The sequence below is a fragment of the Haplochromis burtoni genome, unplaced genomic scaffold (genome assembly GCF_018398535.1).
Source record: "Haplochromis burtoni strain Fernald_Lab_line unplaced genomic scaffold, NCSU_Asbu1 Contig_276, whole genome shotgun sequence".
NCBI classification, from domain to species: Eukaryota; Metazoa; Chordata; class Actinopteri; order Cichliformes; family Cichlidae; genus Haplochromis; species Haplochromis burtoni.
This window is the reverse complement of record NW_024582637.1, coordinates 673,207-691,392: the sequence shown is the minus strand read 5'-3', so window position 1 is coordinate 691,392 and position 18,186 is coordinate 673,207. Positions and strand designations below refer to the sequence as shown.

At 43.5% G+C, this 18,186-nt stretch overlaps 1 protein-coding gene across 2 annotated transcripts in view; it reads right to left on the bottom strand.

The window, feature by feature from the left end:
- Window positions 1-4,199: 4,199 nt before the first annotated feature.
- Window positions 4,200-18,186, bottom strand: part of fam222a (family with sequence similarity 222 member A) — a 56,565-nt gene continuing 42,578 nt past the window's right edge. For both annotated transcript variants that reach the window (XM_005940182.3, XM_042227699.1), the window contains one exon: window positions 4,200-11,035. In XM_005940182.3, coding sequence (XP_005940244.1) covers window positions 9,567-11,035 — 1,469 coding nt within the window. In that variant the 3' untranslated portion in view covers window positions 4,200-9,566. The remainder of the gene's footprint in view (window positions 11,036-18,186) is intronic.

Sequence of the window (18,186 nt, the reverse complement as noted above, 5' to 3'; positions counted from 1 at the left end):
GGAAATGCTGAAAGGATTCCTTTTTTTCTGTGCCAATAATTGCTATCAGTTTATGACTTCTGTTGTTTAGTTTGCATTTAATAATAGTCCCCAGCCACTTTATTAGTTACACCTTGCCAGTACCTGATTGGACCTCTTATGTCTTCAGAACTGCCTTAATTTTTAATGCGCAGTTTCAACAAGGTAATCTTCAGAGATTTTGGTCCATGTTGATATGATAGCATCACACAGCTGCTGCAGATTTGCCAGCCGCACATCCATGATGCAAATCTCCCAAAGGTTCTCTATTAGATTGAGATCTGGTGACTGTGGAGGCAGTCAGTAGCATAGTGAGCTCATTTTAATCCTCAAGAAACCAGTTTGAAATGATTTGAACTTCATGACATGGTGCGTTATCTCGCCGGAAGCAACCATTAGAAGATGGGTACACTTTGGTCATAGAGGGATACAGATGGTCAGCAACAATACCAAGGTAAATTGTGAGGTTTGAACAATGATAAGGAGTTCAAAGCATGCCAAGAATATATCCCCACCCCATTACACCACCAGCATCAGCATGAACCATTGATACAAGGCAGGATGGAGCCACGCGTTCATGCTGTTTATGGTAAACTCTTATCCTACTATTCAAAGGTTGCTGCATAAATTCAGACTCATCTGTTTTTGCAATCTTCTTTTGGCCAAATTTGGTGAGCCTGTGCAAATTGTAGCCTTGGTTTCCTGTTCTTAAGCTGACAGGAGTGGCACAGAATGCGGTCTTTTGCTGCTGTAGCCCATCTGTGTCAAGGTTTGACGTGTTGCACATTCAGAGATGGTATTCTGCATAGCTTGGTTGTAATGAGTGGTTATTTGAGATAGTGTTGCCTTGCTATCAGCAGGAAGCAGTTTGGCCTCCTCTGATCTCTAACTTCAAAAAGGCATTTTCACCCAAAGAACTGCCACTCAGTGGATATTTTCTTTTTTCTCTTTCCATTCTCTCTAAACTCCAGAGACGGTTGTGTGGGTTAATCCCGGTGAATCAGCAGTTTCTGAAATACTCAGACCAGCCCGCCTGGTACCAACAACCATGCAATGTTCAAAGTCACTTAAAGCACCTTTCTTCCCCATTTAGATGCTCAGTTTGAACTTCAGCGGGTCATCCTGACCATGTCTGCATGTCTAAATGCAGTGAGGTACCAGGAGGTGACTGACTGATTTGCATTAATAAGCAATTGAACATATGTGCCTGACAAAGTGGCCAGTGAGCATATGTAGTTAGGGCTATTATCATAATAGTTATAAAGAATATTCCCTTTCTTTCCATGAAAAAAATACAATTCTACAATCTAAGATCTGCATTACAGTGTTTTAAAATTACATAAAATGCATACAAAAGTCAAAATGAACCTTAATTTTCATAAACTCATGCAGTATTCCTGACCTCTGCAATCCTCATCTGCATCACTTGCAGTTCCTTCTCTGGCCTGCTGATGGCTGCAGAGCTCTAAATTCCTCTACCGCTGTTGCAAGTTGAGATTCCAGTTGACAGAGTGTTAGCCATGTCTACCGTTGTGACTCTAGGGCATCTATATATAGTATATTTTAATTATAGCTGTAAATAATCAATTGTGAGGGCTAACTGTTATAAAAACATATGGTAAAGTGAACAGAATGCGGTTCACCAATGAAATATATTTTCCCACTGGACCTCAGGTCTTATTGATGCCCTTGGAAACACCTGGCCAGTGATTATGGGCTTTTGCCTTCCTAATGAAAGCACAAGCTGGCAACAATTTATGGACTGGTTCATTGCCTTTCACATTTCATCGTTACACCTCACCTTTCCCTATTTAAAGAGGAGCTGGAATGGCAATTCTCACTAATGATAACCAAAGCCTGACTGGACACCTCTTGTCCTTCTCCTCTCTCTCCTCGCTCACTGAGGCCAGCAGCGCTGAAGGACACAGGGAATCTCTCGCCACCTCAGAGAAGAGGCTAATCCTCTTTGCCCCAACTTTAACTGGGCCACTAATCCTCCAGGTTTATCTAAGCAGTGAGCACCTAGCGCTGCTGACAACTTGGCCTTCCCTCCTCTCTGTAGCCTGTTAAGTAGGGCAGGACTCGGTCCTGCGAGTGTCACTGTCAGCAAGTCTAGAACCGCACACTTACACAGGAAGTGTGAACTGTTAACAAAATGGCTCACTCTCTTGCAGCATGTGCATGCTTGCTGCCACAAATGTGTCTCAACAAACCAAGTGACAGCCAAGAAGGATCATGTCGTAACTGCCCTTCATTTAGTAACCACACAAAAGGAAAAGTTGCCAGTCTCAGCAAAGTTTAAAGTAAACTAACCACCTTAGATACTGGCAGAACAAATTGTTCCGCTATTGTCTGGCCAGTTAAGCTTTAAGGTGTTCAGGCTGATGAGTGGATACTGAACTGGACTTGGGCCAGCTCATTCTTTCATCACCAAACAACAGCCCAGACTGTCTGATGACTTAAAGTACAACATTAATTGTCTGCCTGAGGTCCAGCAGACCAGCACAGAGAAGAAAGCTCATATTGGTGACACTCCCACTAATCATTTCTCCAACTTTCATTGCAAAAGAGATGATGAATCGTTACTGAATGATGCTCTACAAGGGAAGATTATGTCAGGCTCAGACCTGAGAGATAACTCCAGGAGCACATTTTCTGCTGTATTCAGCCAGTGCTAATTGTCTTTTCGAAATAATTCCTTCCATGATCCCCAGTGAAATATTTCACCGCAGTGGGGTGCTTCTAAACGTAGCGAGCAATCACTTGAAGCACCGGGCGATGAAGAGGAGGAGCCAGGAACATACTGGTTAGGCGGCGTGTGAGATGACCTTTCAGTTCATCTAAGATGAAACGAGGCCGCTGAACCCGAAATGATTCAGAGTGTCTAAACTGACAGGCGAGGGCATGGCCATGGCAGAGTTTCAGCCGGCTGCCCGGCCTCCACAGGCATCTCTCATGATTTATTGTGAAATTGCCAGGGACTCAATGTGGCGTGCAGGTGAATGAGTTTTGCTAATAAGAGAAGCATTTCTGCTCCACAGAGCTCTTTTTCTATCTGAGCGAGCGTGTATGAAATCAGTGTGCAGTCTCCCACTACCACACGCTCTGGTGGAGGCAGCTGGCTCATCAGTCTACGACTTATCTGATGTTTTAGGTGGGTGGAGAGGCTGGCAGTGAGGAGAGAAAAGAGAAGAAAAGTGTCAATATTGAGGTGTTGAAGGTACCTGTGTTGTTCAACATTTAGTTTAAGTGTATGCTGAGTTACTTCGAGTGCTGGAAAATTCTCAACACACAATTCCTATAGATGAGTTGATATTAGACTGTTATATAATATAAGCGATGGAGTTAAATATAGTGAAAAAAACAAGTGTAAATGTTTTTGGTGTTTTAACTGGAGGGAATTTTTCAGTGGTTATTTTATAGGTCTGTTTTTTCATTATGCCGCAGCTTGTGTGTCCAACCATCAAAGGAGATGCTTTCACTTTGAAAATTTGTGTATACTGTGACTTAGCCTGCATTTGTCTTTGCTTGAGAGCAAAAAAATAAGAAAAAAAAATCAGGCAATCCCACATTATTAAATTACTGTTTCCTTTGTGTCCCAAAGCTTGCCTGGCAACAAAAGCACAAACCACACATGCGTCATGAACTGCGAGGCCTTACCGATGCTGCAATAGACTGCTGTAAAGGTGAAAAGGATTGTCGCCGCGGCATATGGTGGTGATGCACAAAGTGAATCCTAAGACTGATATGCTTATCTTCATTACAGGAAGGTCTTCTTCAGGGATTTTAAAAATTGTTTAAGAAAGAAGGAATGAAAGTAAGGAGTAATGCGGATAACAGGACAGACATAGAAGTCATCTGCTTTATTTACTTATGTCAAACAATAATACATAAGAGACGAGAGGTCAAAAGAAAACCAACCATCTACATTTAAAATAAAGAAATTTCAGTCCTGAGATTGACAAAAAGCAGGGAGAACAGACAAAATATCTACTGTGATCGTTGGGATGGAGGAGGGACAGTGGCAGTTTCAGCAAATTGAAGATGATGGTTGTGGGGAGATTAGGGGGAGATTGCAGAACTGGAGAGGGTAAGCAATCACTGGGATGCTTGGCTGTAGGCACATTCAAAAGTTGAAAACCCCACGACTAAAGGATTTTACAGCTTTTTTTCTTTTTTCTTTTTCTTTTTTTTAAATATTCAGACTTCTTAGTTCAAAATCTGAGTCTCATATATTATAATTTTTCCAAAAAAGAAAAAAGGAAGATATTCTTTACATATTTTCATCCTGAGGAGACAAAATCATTTTTAAACATAAATACAACACTGCAGGGAGAACAATAAGAGAGATGCTTTATAGATTTCCCATTTCCATATATATTATTTTCTCAAGGTTGCGGCACCCTCAGACTTTGGCAGCGTTGGTGCATTTGAGATCGTTCGGGAAAAACAGCCCTGTTTGTCCACAGGAACATTCGGAGAGCCTCACAAACAGTGAAAGGAATCAGGAAGAAAATAAGCAAAATCCCCAGACTTTTGAGTTTTGATTGGATACAGCAATATCCCCACAGCGTAAACAAGATGAATATTTGGAGGCCATAAGCTTTCTCAGCTGAACATACATACTTGTGGCGCTGAAGAAATAAAAACGCTCTTGGAATTATGCCCCGCTGCATTGCCTTTCAGAAAAGGGCTCCGAGGCTGTGCCTTTTGGGATAAAGATCCTGATTTATTTCTTCATCTGTGCTGATCTTTTACCTTGCGGTGCATTTAACAGGTGCTGAAAACAAAATTTAAATTCTACGGCGCTCACATGTGACCCATCCAGTTCTATCAGACAGCACTAAAGAGACAGCAGCGTGCTCAACGTTTGTGACAAAACACAGAAAAATCTTTTAATGGTATTGTGCAATACAGCAATAAGGCTGGTGGATTAACAATACAAGCCTCCTCAAAACCAACTGAACTATTGATTAAGGTATTTTCTTGCTAGGTAGGAGCCAAATGGAGAGGAATGGCCTTGTGGATGTAACGTTAAGGAGGGATGCTGGGAAGAACTCTGAGATGAGAGCCCCAGGGGCCCAAGGGCAGCCAGGGGACATGACTGAGGTTGACCAAATCATTGTGGAAGTAAGGGGGTGGGGGGGCGCTTGGGCCTTCTCCCCCTCCTGTCATCTGTAGATTAGAGCAGCGCCAAGACTCTACAGAGTGAGCAGCTGCCTATATATTTTTTTGTCCTTCCATCCCCTCCCGTTCCCTCTCTTCCGAGAGTGAAAGAGCTGACCCTGCTTTGAACGACCCCGTCTGCTCTCTTTTCTTCTCAGCAGTATTTAAGGCGCATAATATGCAACTAGACCTTTACACTGGGTAAAGGTCCTTGTGGAGTTATTGGGATTTACTAAGGGATTTTTACAACCAGCATAAGTCATTTCACCTTCGTTCTGCCCTCGGGCCATCCTTGAGAGCATCTCTCTGCCCTTGAAAATGTGTTAACAGTTAATATCGGTCTGTTGCTACAGCGATAAATTACAGATCCAAATGTCCTCATTCAGACTGAGATTTCTGTGTCATTAATAATTTCCTGGACAAAATATTTGTTGAAGTGTTAAAAAGTTTAAAGTGAAGTTTTTGTTTGTTTGTTTTTTTACTTAGGAAAATCAGATTGAGGCTCAATAAGTCTTTCAGCCAGAGAGGTGATTTCAGTTGGCCTTCAATCTGATATGTGACCGCAGAGCCAAATAGGGGAAGCTTCAACCAGGCACCAGGAATATGGCAATTATCCTGATTACTGATGCTTCGAGGCTTCTCTGGCCCCCAAATCCTTGCCCACATCCTTTCCTCTCTCCAAACCCCCCTTTTTTGTTTTTTTTGCTGAGACCTGTCACATTGCACAGGACCCATCAGCCAGGCAGAGAACAACCATATAACCATATATAATCCAACAGAAAACAAATCCCCTTGATCAAACACAGCCCAGCCTTTAAAGCAGGCCTCTGAGCCCAGGTGCCAGGGTGCAGTGCTGAGGCCCTCAGAGAAGCCGCGGAGGCTGTGATTTAGCAGCCTCCCCCCACCCACTCACCCACAGAAAACCGTTCTATCCTCCTCTTTAACGCCAGCCAGCCAGTCCTAACCTTCAGTTTGTTTAAGCACTGCTGAACCCAGTTGGCCCCAGACAGGGGGAGGGTGGGCTTAGATAATGACATGCCATATGCCACTCTGCCTCTGCAGCTGAGTGAGCCGTGGCTGGATCAGCCCAGGCACAAATCTATTTGAAATTTAATTCTATTATCCTAATATGGGCTAAGCGTCCATTGTCCAAATCAGGAACAGAGGAATGGACCACAGTTCCAGGGATAAGATGCATCCCATCAATAGAAGCTCATTAACGTGTGTAAAGGACCAAGGGGACAGACAGTTTGGAGCCTGTACATAATGAACGGTGGCCACAAAGGCACAGAGTCACCTTTCACTAAATAAAACTGTTGTTGTTTTTAACTCTGTATTTTTCTAAATGACAAATGATCGTATTCACGTGGATTTTTGCTGTTTATTCGGCTGAAGTTGGATTCAAATGGCCAGATTTCTTTCAGTATCTAAGAGGAAATCCTTTACTATTTGAAAGGTGTTTGATTTCAACCCTTTGACTGAATGAATACTCTCTGCTGGCTGTGTCCTGTAGCCAGACGTCACCCAATATTCCCATTAGTAGAGAGGCCTGGTGCCTCAGACCTCCACTGGTGGGAAAGGCCAGACACTAGAAGCTCCACTGCCTCAAGTGTCTCCTCTTCACTTCAACATCATGTGACAGGGTTTAATGCTTGGATGCAGAAGCCAAACGGAAGGGATTTTGGGAAGGGATGTATCTGTAAATCTGTCAAAATATTTCTACAAGACAGAAAATATGCTGGAATCAGACCGCGGCTGGGGCATTAAGCTGTTGAAACAACATGAAAAATTTCACTGGAATGTTAAAGAGGCTTACTGTGCAAATTTAAGCCAAGGGGCTTGGTACTCTTTAGACTGGAATCTCTGTCAGCTTTCAGATACAGTGGCATGCCTACGAACACCATTACCTCAAAATTTAAGGCTCATCGTTAATAATTAAGGGAAAAGATCAAATCATAACGATGCTTCTTCTTCTTTTAAATATCCGTCGCATTTCAGTATTAACGGTTAATGTTTTTCAGCAGTGCTGTCTGTCCCGTATCTTTGGATGGCCAAAGTGTAAACATTTAAAAGACAATCATCTAAATGCACTGCTACTACTACGTTTATCATTACAGCACATTATCCGAGCGATGTCACACACCGTATTCCACTCTGGGTCTCACAGAGCTGCTGTAACAATATCCCAAGCTTCCCACTGCCTTTTAGAGGTCACATGTTAAAAAATAATCACAGACTTCAAAGCCGAAATGTGGCTTCTGAATAAATTTTTAAAGAAATTTATTTTACACCTCAAAACAAAAGATGGATAAGGATTAGGGATGTGGTACATTGGGAATGTATTGACAACTGTAGTTTACATTTTTTTTGGTGTAAGCTCAGAGAAAAAAAATGTTAATACAGTCATAATAATTGCACTTCATAAATCTAGACTAATGCCAGTATTTCCCCACAACAAAGCTCTGGTTCTTTCTTCCTCTGCAGTTAATAAATTCAATTTACTACTCAAATTTGACTGACAAAAGAAATGCTAATTTAAGACCAGAGGACTGCTGCACTGATCCAATTTTTCTCTTTCACTTGAGTCCCACAAGGCAATAAAACATCGCAGTAATTTAAGTGCAGTACATTCAAGGGAATCTCACAGTCATAATAAATATTTCACTGCTCTGAATCATCAAGTTAAGACTGGCCTCGGCTAAACGCATCCCAACCAGGGGCTGAAATGGACAATGAAAAGCAGTGAGCTTTGAGTCTCATTTCATCTGATGCCAGAGGACAGGGCATGATTGTTTTCATTTGTTTTTGTTTGCAGGATTAGGGGTGAATAGCACCCCGAAGATATGATCTCCATTTGTTTCCACCACTTTCTCATGATGATAGCACCTGACAGATGAAGAGGCTGTAGTGCTGTAAATACAGTCATAAAGGAGTCACGTGAGAAAATGCTCTCTAGCTCCACTGAAAATCTAAAGCCTCCAAAAATAAAAATTAAATAAGAGGGGTTGAATTTGCAAACCATCTCCCGTACATTATGCAGATATAATGTTTATGGGACCGGTGACTCAGTCTTTCGGTCTTGGTGGTAAAAATCTTGTAATGACAGAATTTGAGAAGAAGAAAAAAAAAGTCTGAGGATTTTGAAGAACACAAATTTAAAAAAGAAAAAGACAAAGCACGCACGCATGCACTCAGCCACATACACGCATTAACATACATGTAAGGTTATGCAGATAACCTCCCAGTCACATTCTTCATTGTAACAATTCTTTTTCTTGTAATGTTTTTTTTTTCTTTTTTGCAATGTTTTCTTTTTAAATAAGTATTTATTGTATTGTATGATTCCAGTGTTGGTTAGGAAAAAAAACAGCTCTCCAAACAGGTTCTTACAGAACCAAAGCAGCAACTATGCCTCACACCAGGACATAAGAAACTGCACGTCAGCCAGAGGAGAAATTATTAAGTCATCAAAACAAAAAGTGGAAAATAATAAAATTAAATTGAAAAAAAAAAAAAGCATTTGAGACACTTTTCCCCGTAGCAGCCAAATACATATAATATACCTACAAATATATCAAACAACAAAAAATAGGTTCAAGTTTTTCAAGTTTCTTAAATATATCATATCCAAACTACCCAATTCCAAACTTCAAAGTTAACAAAATTCAAGCAGTGCAATTTATGTATCAATTATTATAACAGCAATAATAACTAATATCGTACTAGCCTTTTAACTCAACCTTATGATCCTTGTACATAACACCCAAGTACAGCCTATAGTCTTCTCACTTGTCAGTACATGTTTTGTTTTTTTGTCTTTTGTACGTGTTCACGTGTGTGTACTGTTACAGAGTTTGGATTTTGAGAGCAGCCCTAAATATTGGCCCTTTTGTGACCATTTCAGTGACAACCTACACAGTAGCTTCATCCTTAGTATTTAGAATGGGGATACAAGTGGCTTATGCACTTCATGTCAAGCTATGATTCTGGTCAAAACAAGTTCAGGCATGAGAAAAAAAAAAAAACAAGAAACAAAACAAAAACAGGAGACCAAAAAATATAATTAATTCAAAATCCTATTGGCAAACCACAAGCTGGAACATCAGGAGAATCATGAAATCCCTTTTCATTCCCACTGGCAATCACTACCACTTTTTGTATTTGGGATTTCCACAGCCTACCTTGAAACCACCAAACCTAGGGCCACACAGCACGACAACTGCTCTTCTCTAAGCACCCACACTAGTTAAAGCAGTGGCACTCGCATCAACCCCCTGCCCCCCCTCCCAAAAAAAACATCTGGTTTTTTTTTGTTTGTTTTTTTAAACTTGGAGAATCTTCACAAATTCACAACTCTTGATTCGTTTCCTTTACTTCCCCCTCTATCTGTAAACAGGGAGGCGGATGTGTGCATGCTGGTGGTCTAAGAGACGTGGCACAGACACAGTCTCGTAGCCTTTGCCAAGCATCTGCTCCTTGATGCAGGGTGGGTGGATGTCGTTGATCAGGTACTCCAGAGACTGCAAGCTGCTGCTCAGCACAGACGTGTTGCACAAGCTTTTGCTGGGCAGGCTGCAGCACAAACCTCCCCCGCTGTCTATAGCAGGGTGGTGATGGTGATGGTGATAGTGGTGATGGTGGTGAGGGTAGCCCATCTCTCTGTGCCCTGTGGCCGGCCCTCCGGTGGAGGTGCCCAAAAGCTCCTGGGGATTGTAGCAGTCACTGTCAGGTGTCACCAGCACGCTGTTCCACGGCGGCGCAAAGTACTGACCCACTGAGAAGTTTCCGTGCATACCCACGCAGTTCAAAGGGGAAGAGCTGACTTTGTCCAGCCCGCCTCCTCCACTGGCACTGGCAGTCAGGTGGTAAGGTCTAGAAGAAGAGGAGGACACCTGGGCACCCATAATCCCTCCTCCTGGAACACAAGTTTCCGGGGACTTGCTGATGGCGCCCCCTCCTCCACTGCCTCCACTGTACATGCGGAGCACAGCCTGTTGCTGCTGCTGTTGCTGCTGATGTTGCTGCTGCTTCTGCCATAGTATGTAGTCCATACCATCTGCGTACACACCAGTCTTCATCGCCTCTGAGTTCTGAGCCGGCAGCCCCTGACCTGTATATACCATGTTAGCCTGGGGACCCATTCCTACCACATAGCCTCCACCGGAGGAGTTAGAAGAGACCCCCATGACAGCCGCGCCCTGCTTGGAAGGGCTGGAATTCGATGGTGCGGTGGCAGCCCCTTGACACACCTGCTGCAGAGCCTGGGCCTGGCAATGTTGGTTGATCTGATAGATGATGCTCTGAATGGAGGGAAGGTTGGATTGCGTGGGCAAGGCCAGGCCTCGGCCCCCCGTTACAGGGATCACTGAGCCAGCTACAGTGACATTTGGGGGCACTGACAGTCTGGGGCCTTCTGGAGGCTTTGAGGGCCCAGTGTGGTATACCATTTGGCCATGGCCACTGGCTAAAGTGCTACTACTAGGGGGCGGGTATGGGGCAACAGCTATGTGGGCTGGAGAGAGCTTAGTCCGTCTGCCTTCGGAGTTCTTGAGAACACCTTTTGAAGAGACGAAGGTGGATGTTGACGATGATGACGATGACGAGGAGGAGGACTTAACAATAGCAAGGAGACCCTGGTAGCCCCCTGTGTGGAGGTGTGGGTAGGGACTATAGCGTTGGCCTGTGGTGTCATATCCATTTACAGTCCGGTTAAGGTGCTTGTGCTGGGGAACCCTGATGTTGGTGGGGAAGATCTTGATGGACAGTGGGCTGTTGGCTGTCTTCTGAGCATAGGCATCAAGTTCTGCTGCAGTGGGGTAGCGAGGGGAGTGTGTGGGCACTACTAGTTCACCTGCAAGACACAAAAAAGAAGAAAAAAAGAATGACTGAAATGAACAAATGCCCGTAGAAGAAGCGAACAGCAGACCTGGGGTTTAATTACCAGAAATATCAAAGAGCCTGACAGCAATGGCATTCACAAAGCCGGGTCAATCAATTGTAATAACCACTGTTCTCCTGGAATAGTAAGATCTGGCAGCAGCACCACGGCTAGATTGAAAGCAGGTTAAAAGATGTCATCGTGACACAAGAGCAGGCGAATAACACAAGATTACAAACAGCAGAAACACTTCAGAGCAAACCCACACAGAGTTTGAAAATTGTAAATGAGGGCTGGCATTCATTTGCGTTCGCTCTCTCGTCCTCCATCTGAGCTTTCCTCCCATCTCATTTTCTCACCCTCCTGTGGAAGTTCATCCCTAGACAAATGGATCTTTTTAAAAACTCATTCTGTCAAAGCCTGGTACCTTAGGCGCTGTTAAATCAGTGCATTGTGAAATTAATTCGGACTCTCTTTAGCATTGAATTGGGTTAGCCTTGGATACCAGGCAAGGAGGGATGAAGGGGAGGGGATAAAAGCTTGTTTAATTGCAGTGGCACATTTGAGATTTATAAGTGCTATCACTTACTGGGTCTTACCCTTGGCCACAGAATTTTCACATTTTTTATTCAGTCCAGGAGTACATGAGAGGCCCTAGCAAAAACCTATTAAAAATCCATGGGGAATTAGTAGCCTGGTTAAGGTGAACTACATGAGAGCAGAGCCTAGTCCAGAATACTTGAGTGATGTTTTTTTTTGCTGAAAGTATTTGTTAAAAAGGCAGAAAAACATAAACTCAGTGATGAAATAAATCAAACATTAGTTTTACAAATGGTATGCTCATACGTGACAATGAAATATTTCCAGTATGAGGTTAGAGAAGTAAAAAGCTGGCCTCCGTATCCTTGTAATATAAATTGATGTTACAAAAACTACACAAAAATGCTTGATTGAACAGGAAAAAAAGATAAATAGACGCCAGTATAGCAAATGTTTTCCTCTTACTTTACGTCCAAATTCTCTCTAAGGTTTGACCAGTGAAACCACTCATTTCAAAAATCAATTGGACATTGGTGTTGAGTGAGACTGGCGATGGTCCTCGGTCGTTGAACCAAGGGTTGGCCATTGTGAACTGAGGTGGCAAACAGGAAAAAATGCAATTTCTAAAAACCCCACCATGTGTCATTGTTTGGGGGGGCTGGGCACGGAGGTGAGGCACTGCAGTGAGATTGGATTTAAACAACATTATTCAGGCAATTTCATGGCTACTTAGCTCAGTGCAACAAAAAGGGTATGGGGGTGGGAAAAGAACTCAATTTACAAGCAATATATCAGCTGCCACAAATGACTTGCAACCCCTTCAAAAATGACTTTTTTATGCAAAAGCTAACAAAATGCACAAAAATTTAACTGCCATAACTGTGCCGTCAGCAAATGTCCTGGCGACCCAAGGCAGTCTGCAGGGTGCAGGCTGTGACTAGGACTCACTCCATTTGCTTTCCGATTGCAAAATCATTTTAAAGAGACTCCACAGCCAAGTAGTCACAATTCTCATTTCTTTGCTCCCATTACAGAAAGCATGGGGAGTTCATTTCAAAAACCCTATGGGTCTCCAACTGTGAAAATGATTAAATCTACAAGATCCATATCATAAAAGAAATAAATTGGGAATTTAACAGCAGACTGGAGAAACTGTGAATATTCCAAGCCAAATTTAGTGCCTGAACTATTATACGCGTGTTGTTTCATCCGACAGGCAACATGCTTTCCAGATCAGAAACTCTATGGCATCAAATTAGGCTTTAAATTTTGTAAAAGAAAGGAAAAAAATGTGCTGACATTAATTATTTAATTTTAATTTAGGGTGTCATTCTAATGGGCTTGTCTGAGTATGCCAGGCTAGCCTATCTAAGATCTAACCAACCTTACTGAGGCAAAGCCCTGCTTCCCTGGTGACAGCAGTGCCATTTGCTTTGATGTTCTGACTTGCAGAGGAAAACTGACAGAAGACTTATTTGCTCAGAAGAAAAAAACATGCTCATTTCAAAGCACATTGCTGGTCCACATGCAAATGGATGGCAGCATTTTTTCTGATCATCTTTACATGAGGGCAAAAAAAACATCTTTGATCATCACATGGTCTAAATGAGGAAAGATACTTGGCTTTCAGGCATATCAAGGGCCTGTGCCCTGCCGCCCCTATAAGCCCCCAGCTGCAGTATGCCCATCATTCCACCCAATTACTGCCACATGAGGAAAAAAACTATAAAAACAGCCAGGAAATTCATTACAGGGTGGCTAATTCTATTCCTTCTCACTGACTGAGCCCATATTTTCCATGCCTGAGCCTGCATTTCTTCTGAGAGAGAGAGAGAGGAGAAAGCCTTCTCCCTCCGTCTTTTCCCAGCTTGGCCCTTGTTTGTCAATAGGCAGAGCCTTTGGCACACCAACCTGGCATCAAAGGGTTTCACACTTCACAGGCCACAGGGATTAGAGGCCTTTCAGGCCTACAAAACCCATCTCAGCTCCACAAAGGCTTCCGGTTATTAGAACCCATGGGCATAAAGGAAGAAGAGGAGGAGGAGGAGGCAAATGAGCATCTGGATGCTTCTGATTCTGGCTTCCTCTTTAAAAAGTTCCACGGTAAAAATTTTATAGCAAAGTTGATTACAGTAGCCTAAGTATGGCCACAAACCAGAGCATATTTCACTCTCATACACACATTGTTATTCACACTGTGTGTTTGATGTGCGGGGTCTCTACATTTCTCTCCTCCAGAGCAGTAAGTCTATAAGTGAGGACATGGAGGTTAAAGGAGTGAGTCTCTTTTTAGGCTGGCGCTCTGTGACTTATTGGTTTAGGCTGCAGTAGATCATAGCAATGAGCAGCAGCATACAGATGGTGCGGACTGATAAACACCCTCTGAGGCCGCCAGTACTGCCTCCTTTGTGCGAGCCCTTACCTCCTCATAAGGTGGGAGGAGGGGGGGGGGGTTTCCTGCACCTGTGCACACTCTCTAGCGTGGTCGTGCATGCAAACATCATGCAGAAAAACAGGGAAAAAAAATGGGGGGAGGCACATTCGCATGCATACACACACCTGCATCGGCAGTTGTGTGTCTCATTTGCCATCAGTGGAGCATGTTGTTATCCTCTGCTCAGCGCTCTCTCATGAAATGTAGGGCAGGGACAACAACAGGTGCCTGTGCGGGCGACAGCCTGCAATGCCTCCTGGGCTAAATGCTTCACACTCGCTTCATTTCAACATGCGACAGCCTTGTAAGGATTAATTATTTCCCCTGGGGATGGAAGAATATGCTATTTCCCTTCCTGAGAGCAGGAGGCTATGTGCACTCACAAGCACATGAAATAGCTCACAGTAAATGAACAGCAAAACCTGGGCAAGCGCTGCTTTGAAAAGAAGTAAGAGCGGAAAAAAAACTTTCACATGAAAGGAATGTAAACAAACCAAGCATAGTGTGATTGAACTGCATTGGAGATTAGATAAAAGCTCAGGCAAACACATGCATTAGTACTGAGAGATCACGCGCCAGGGAGCGGAGATGGCAGGGAGGCAATTAATGGGCTGACCTTCGTCCTTAATCACCCAGTGCCTGGCACACAATGCCCATGTGTCAGAGCAGCACATCTCTAAATGCCACCCCTCATTAGCACGATGCACGCCGTGAGAGAGGGGCTATCTGTGCAGTGCTCCACTCTCCAGCGGTCAGACAGAGATAGCAAGGCAGGGATTGGATAACATGGCAGCACAGCACTGAACTGAGCTGCAATAGGCCATGATATGATCTAGAAATCCCATTTCACTTGGAGGATGGGCACTCTCCTTTCTCTCCATTTTTGATTGGCATGAAACTCCCCAAGCGCAACGTCCTTGGTGTACCCGGTGCTGTCACTGTGATTGCGTGTGTGCTTTTTGTGTGATTGCTCTGTGTGTGTGTGTCTGTGTGCATTTGGTGAAGGGGGTACCCAATTCTGAACACTCAATTAACACTCCTTTAATTAGCCGGCAGTACATTTTGAATTCTGATGAACTAATTTTCTTGGTGTGACGGTGGAAGAGGCGGCAGAGGGGGGAGGCCTGGTAAAGATGAGGTCCACTGGGTACAAAACAGCAATAAAGAGGGAACTGGTTAGATTAGACTGTAAAAAATCCATTAAATTCTGTGCACTTCTTCCAAGTGAGAGGTCAAATTGTGTTGATCACAAGAAGCAAAGGCAGACAGAGAGAGTATGAGAGCATGGAGTTAGGTGAGGTGGAAAGAGGAGGGGTAGCAGGGGAGAGGAGCAAAAAAAAGGAGAGGAGATAGGGAGTCAGAGGCTGTGCGAGAGTGCAGCACCAAATCCAGAGGACCACGAGAATGCTTTGCATTTTAATTAGAGGTTTAAATGAATTAAGCGGAGGAAAAAGTCTGAGAGAACTGCCTGAGATGCCCTTGCTCCCATTTATTAGTGTTCCAAGTGTTCTAAAATTATGAGCAGGTTGGAGAAGTTTCTTCTTATTAGCGGAGAAAACGCTCCAAAACATCAAAAAGCCCTCAGCATTTCCTCACTCACTCCTGCAAAGTCTACGTCCCTACTTACCACACGCTTTGATCCCCTCTGACCATGCACACTGGTGAGCAGGGGAGAAGAGCGCTTGTTTAGATGAAGGAAGAGGACCATTTGGTTGAACTGCAATTAGGTTTTCACAGAACAACGAGTGTGTAATACACTCAGACTACGGCCAAACAAACAGAGCAGCCTGTGATGAGGTTAGGGCAAACTACAGGAACAGAGATGACCAGGGAGATGAAAGAAAGCGAGAGGTCAGTCTTAGTTCAGCACCCGCTACTTTCGATGGGAACCATTTCCCCTCATAATGACAGTCCACATTAAGTAAAAGCACGTCCTCGAAATACTCAGCATATATACCATAAACCTATATGCACTCATGTGTGCTGGGCCTCTTTTCTTCGCCTTTGCTCTTCATTTATGTGGGTTGTCTTTTTGAGGACTGGGCTGGCGGGATGCTCCTTTTCCACACTCTCGCAGCCCATTCCTGCACTAATGTACAGTCAGCCATTAATCTCACTGTAATAAATTTATTCAAATTAATAATTCATGGCAATTCAAATCCTTCACATCACAATCTCCCAGCTTGGAAAAGGTTTGACCTGTCAAGCACGGGGCAGGCTGAACAGCATTGTCCCTTGAAGGAACCCTTGACCTGTGGCTATTGTTTATCTCTTAGCAGATAGAATCAGCGTCCCTTAACTTGCTGTAAAAGGATGGGCAGGCTGGGGAAAGCCAGAGGCAGCTTCACGTCCTGAACAATACCTGCCTTGTGCTAATGGAGGTGTCATCTGGCACAAGGCTGATTAGTCAGCGATTACAGCCAGGCCTCAATTGCCGTGACAACTGCTGCAAACACAATGGGCCCTGATAGAGCCAGCTGTTTGGTCCTCTGCAATTAACCCTGCATCCCACTCGTCTCCGGCAGAGCGCTGCCTCTAATTGACTATCGGGCACACAAAGCAGGGGCTTTCGTCCAGACCCCCTGGACATAGACCCCCGCCCCTCTGCCGAGGTAGAGATGATAATAATAGAGGCGTCCTGTGGACTCAGCCGCCAGTCAATCAAAGCCTCGGTGCCCCACAGGAGCTTCCTGAGGAGAGGGAGAGAGCGGAGGAAGCTCATGTATGAGCCACTGATCAACAGGGTAGAGCAGCCTTGCAGGGGGGCAGACATGTTGAATATGCCCTCAACCAAAGTACTAATCAATTCAAGTGCACGTGAGGGGAAAGGAAACCCTGCTGCTTGCTTGATATCAAAAAAGCATTTCTTTTTACAAGCACTCATCTCTCTCTGTTCATCTCAAGGTTGATTTTCTGTGCAACAACACAGGGAAGGAAAAAAAAAATCCAGGCAATTATTTGTCAGGCCTCTGCTATCTATAATTGCAAAGATAAAAATCAATCACCGCAATGATTTCTCAGAGGATAGAGCTGTCTGAATTCAGCAGCTGCTTGTGTCATCACAATCATCAAACAAATGCATATTGTGAGGCAGTGGAAACAAAAATGTGCTCACCAGATAACTCTTTTCTAAATACTTCATGACTTATTGATTGGATTTTTTTTTAATACGACTTTGTTGAATCAAAATCGGTTTATTTAACGCAGCTTTTTGTTTCCAGTTGCCGTCACTTTATCAAACATCGCACACAAACTTACAAGAAAATTATTTCTCTAATCAAATTAATTTCTATGTAAATAAAAGCAGTAGCTGGACAAGATATTTCAACAGGGGATACCATACTGCACTGCATATTGGGCTTTTAACCTGCCAACATGTTTCACAAATAGCAAAGCGGATAATGAGAATGTTAAAGCAATCTGCACACTGATCCTTCACAGGCACGCAAGCATGGCACCATGTCAAAAATGGATTTAATTGTTAAAATAGATTTAAGCAAAACTTGGACAAAACTCCCACATTTAATCTTTCATTTCATTAAAGACAATCTCATCCAAGATTTAATCTATCTATTTTCCACACAAGCAGATGGAAGAAATACTAAACTGAAAGACTAATCTGGGCTTCCTCCTCACTGCAGCATGAGGTCATTTGTTTAGCCTGCAGTGAAGCGGCACACGTGTGCGGTAAATACAGTACGCTGATACAGAGATGGGGTCCACAGGTACTGGATAACAGTGAAAATGAGCAGCAGAAAAACAGAAATGTTTTTCACTTTCTGTTCTGCATGTTGTTACACGTTTTTTAATGTTTTACATATGCGGCTAACGTGTCCAAATCAAAACTGCTAATTGGATTTCTATTATAAAGGTTTCTACCAAAGAAATGTGAAATATTATACCATCAGGACACTGTCGTGTTTACATTTTCTCATTAGAATTTATCTCCAAAGCCAGATGTTACTGAATCAGCTATGAAAATTAATTAGCTGGTTTGATGTGGCAGCCTCATGCTCCTTCTAGACAGACCTGGCTTTTATGGGCTGTAGGGGAAATTACTGAGAACTGATTGATCCTGAAGGACTCCTCTGTACACATGGCCTGCCAGCCAGACACACACACACACACACACACACACACACACACACAC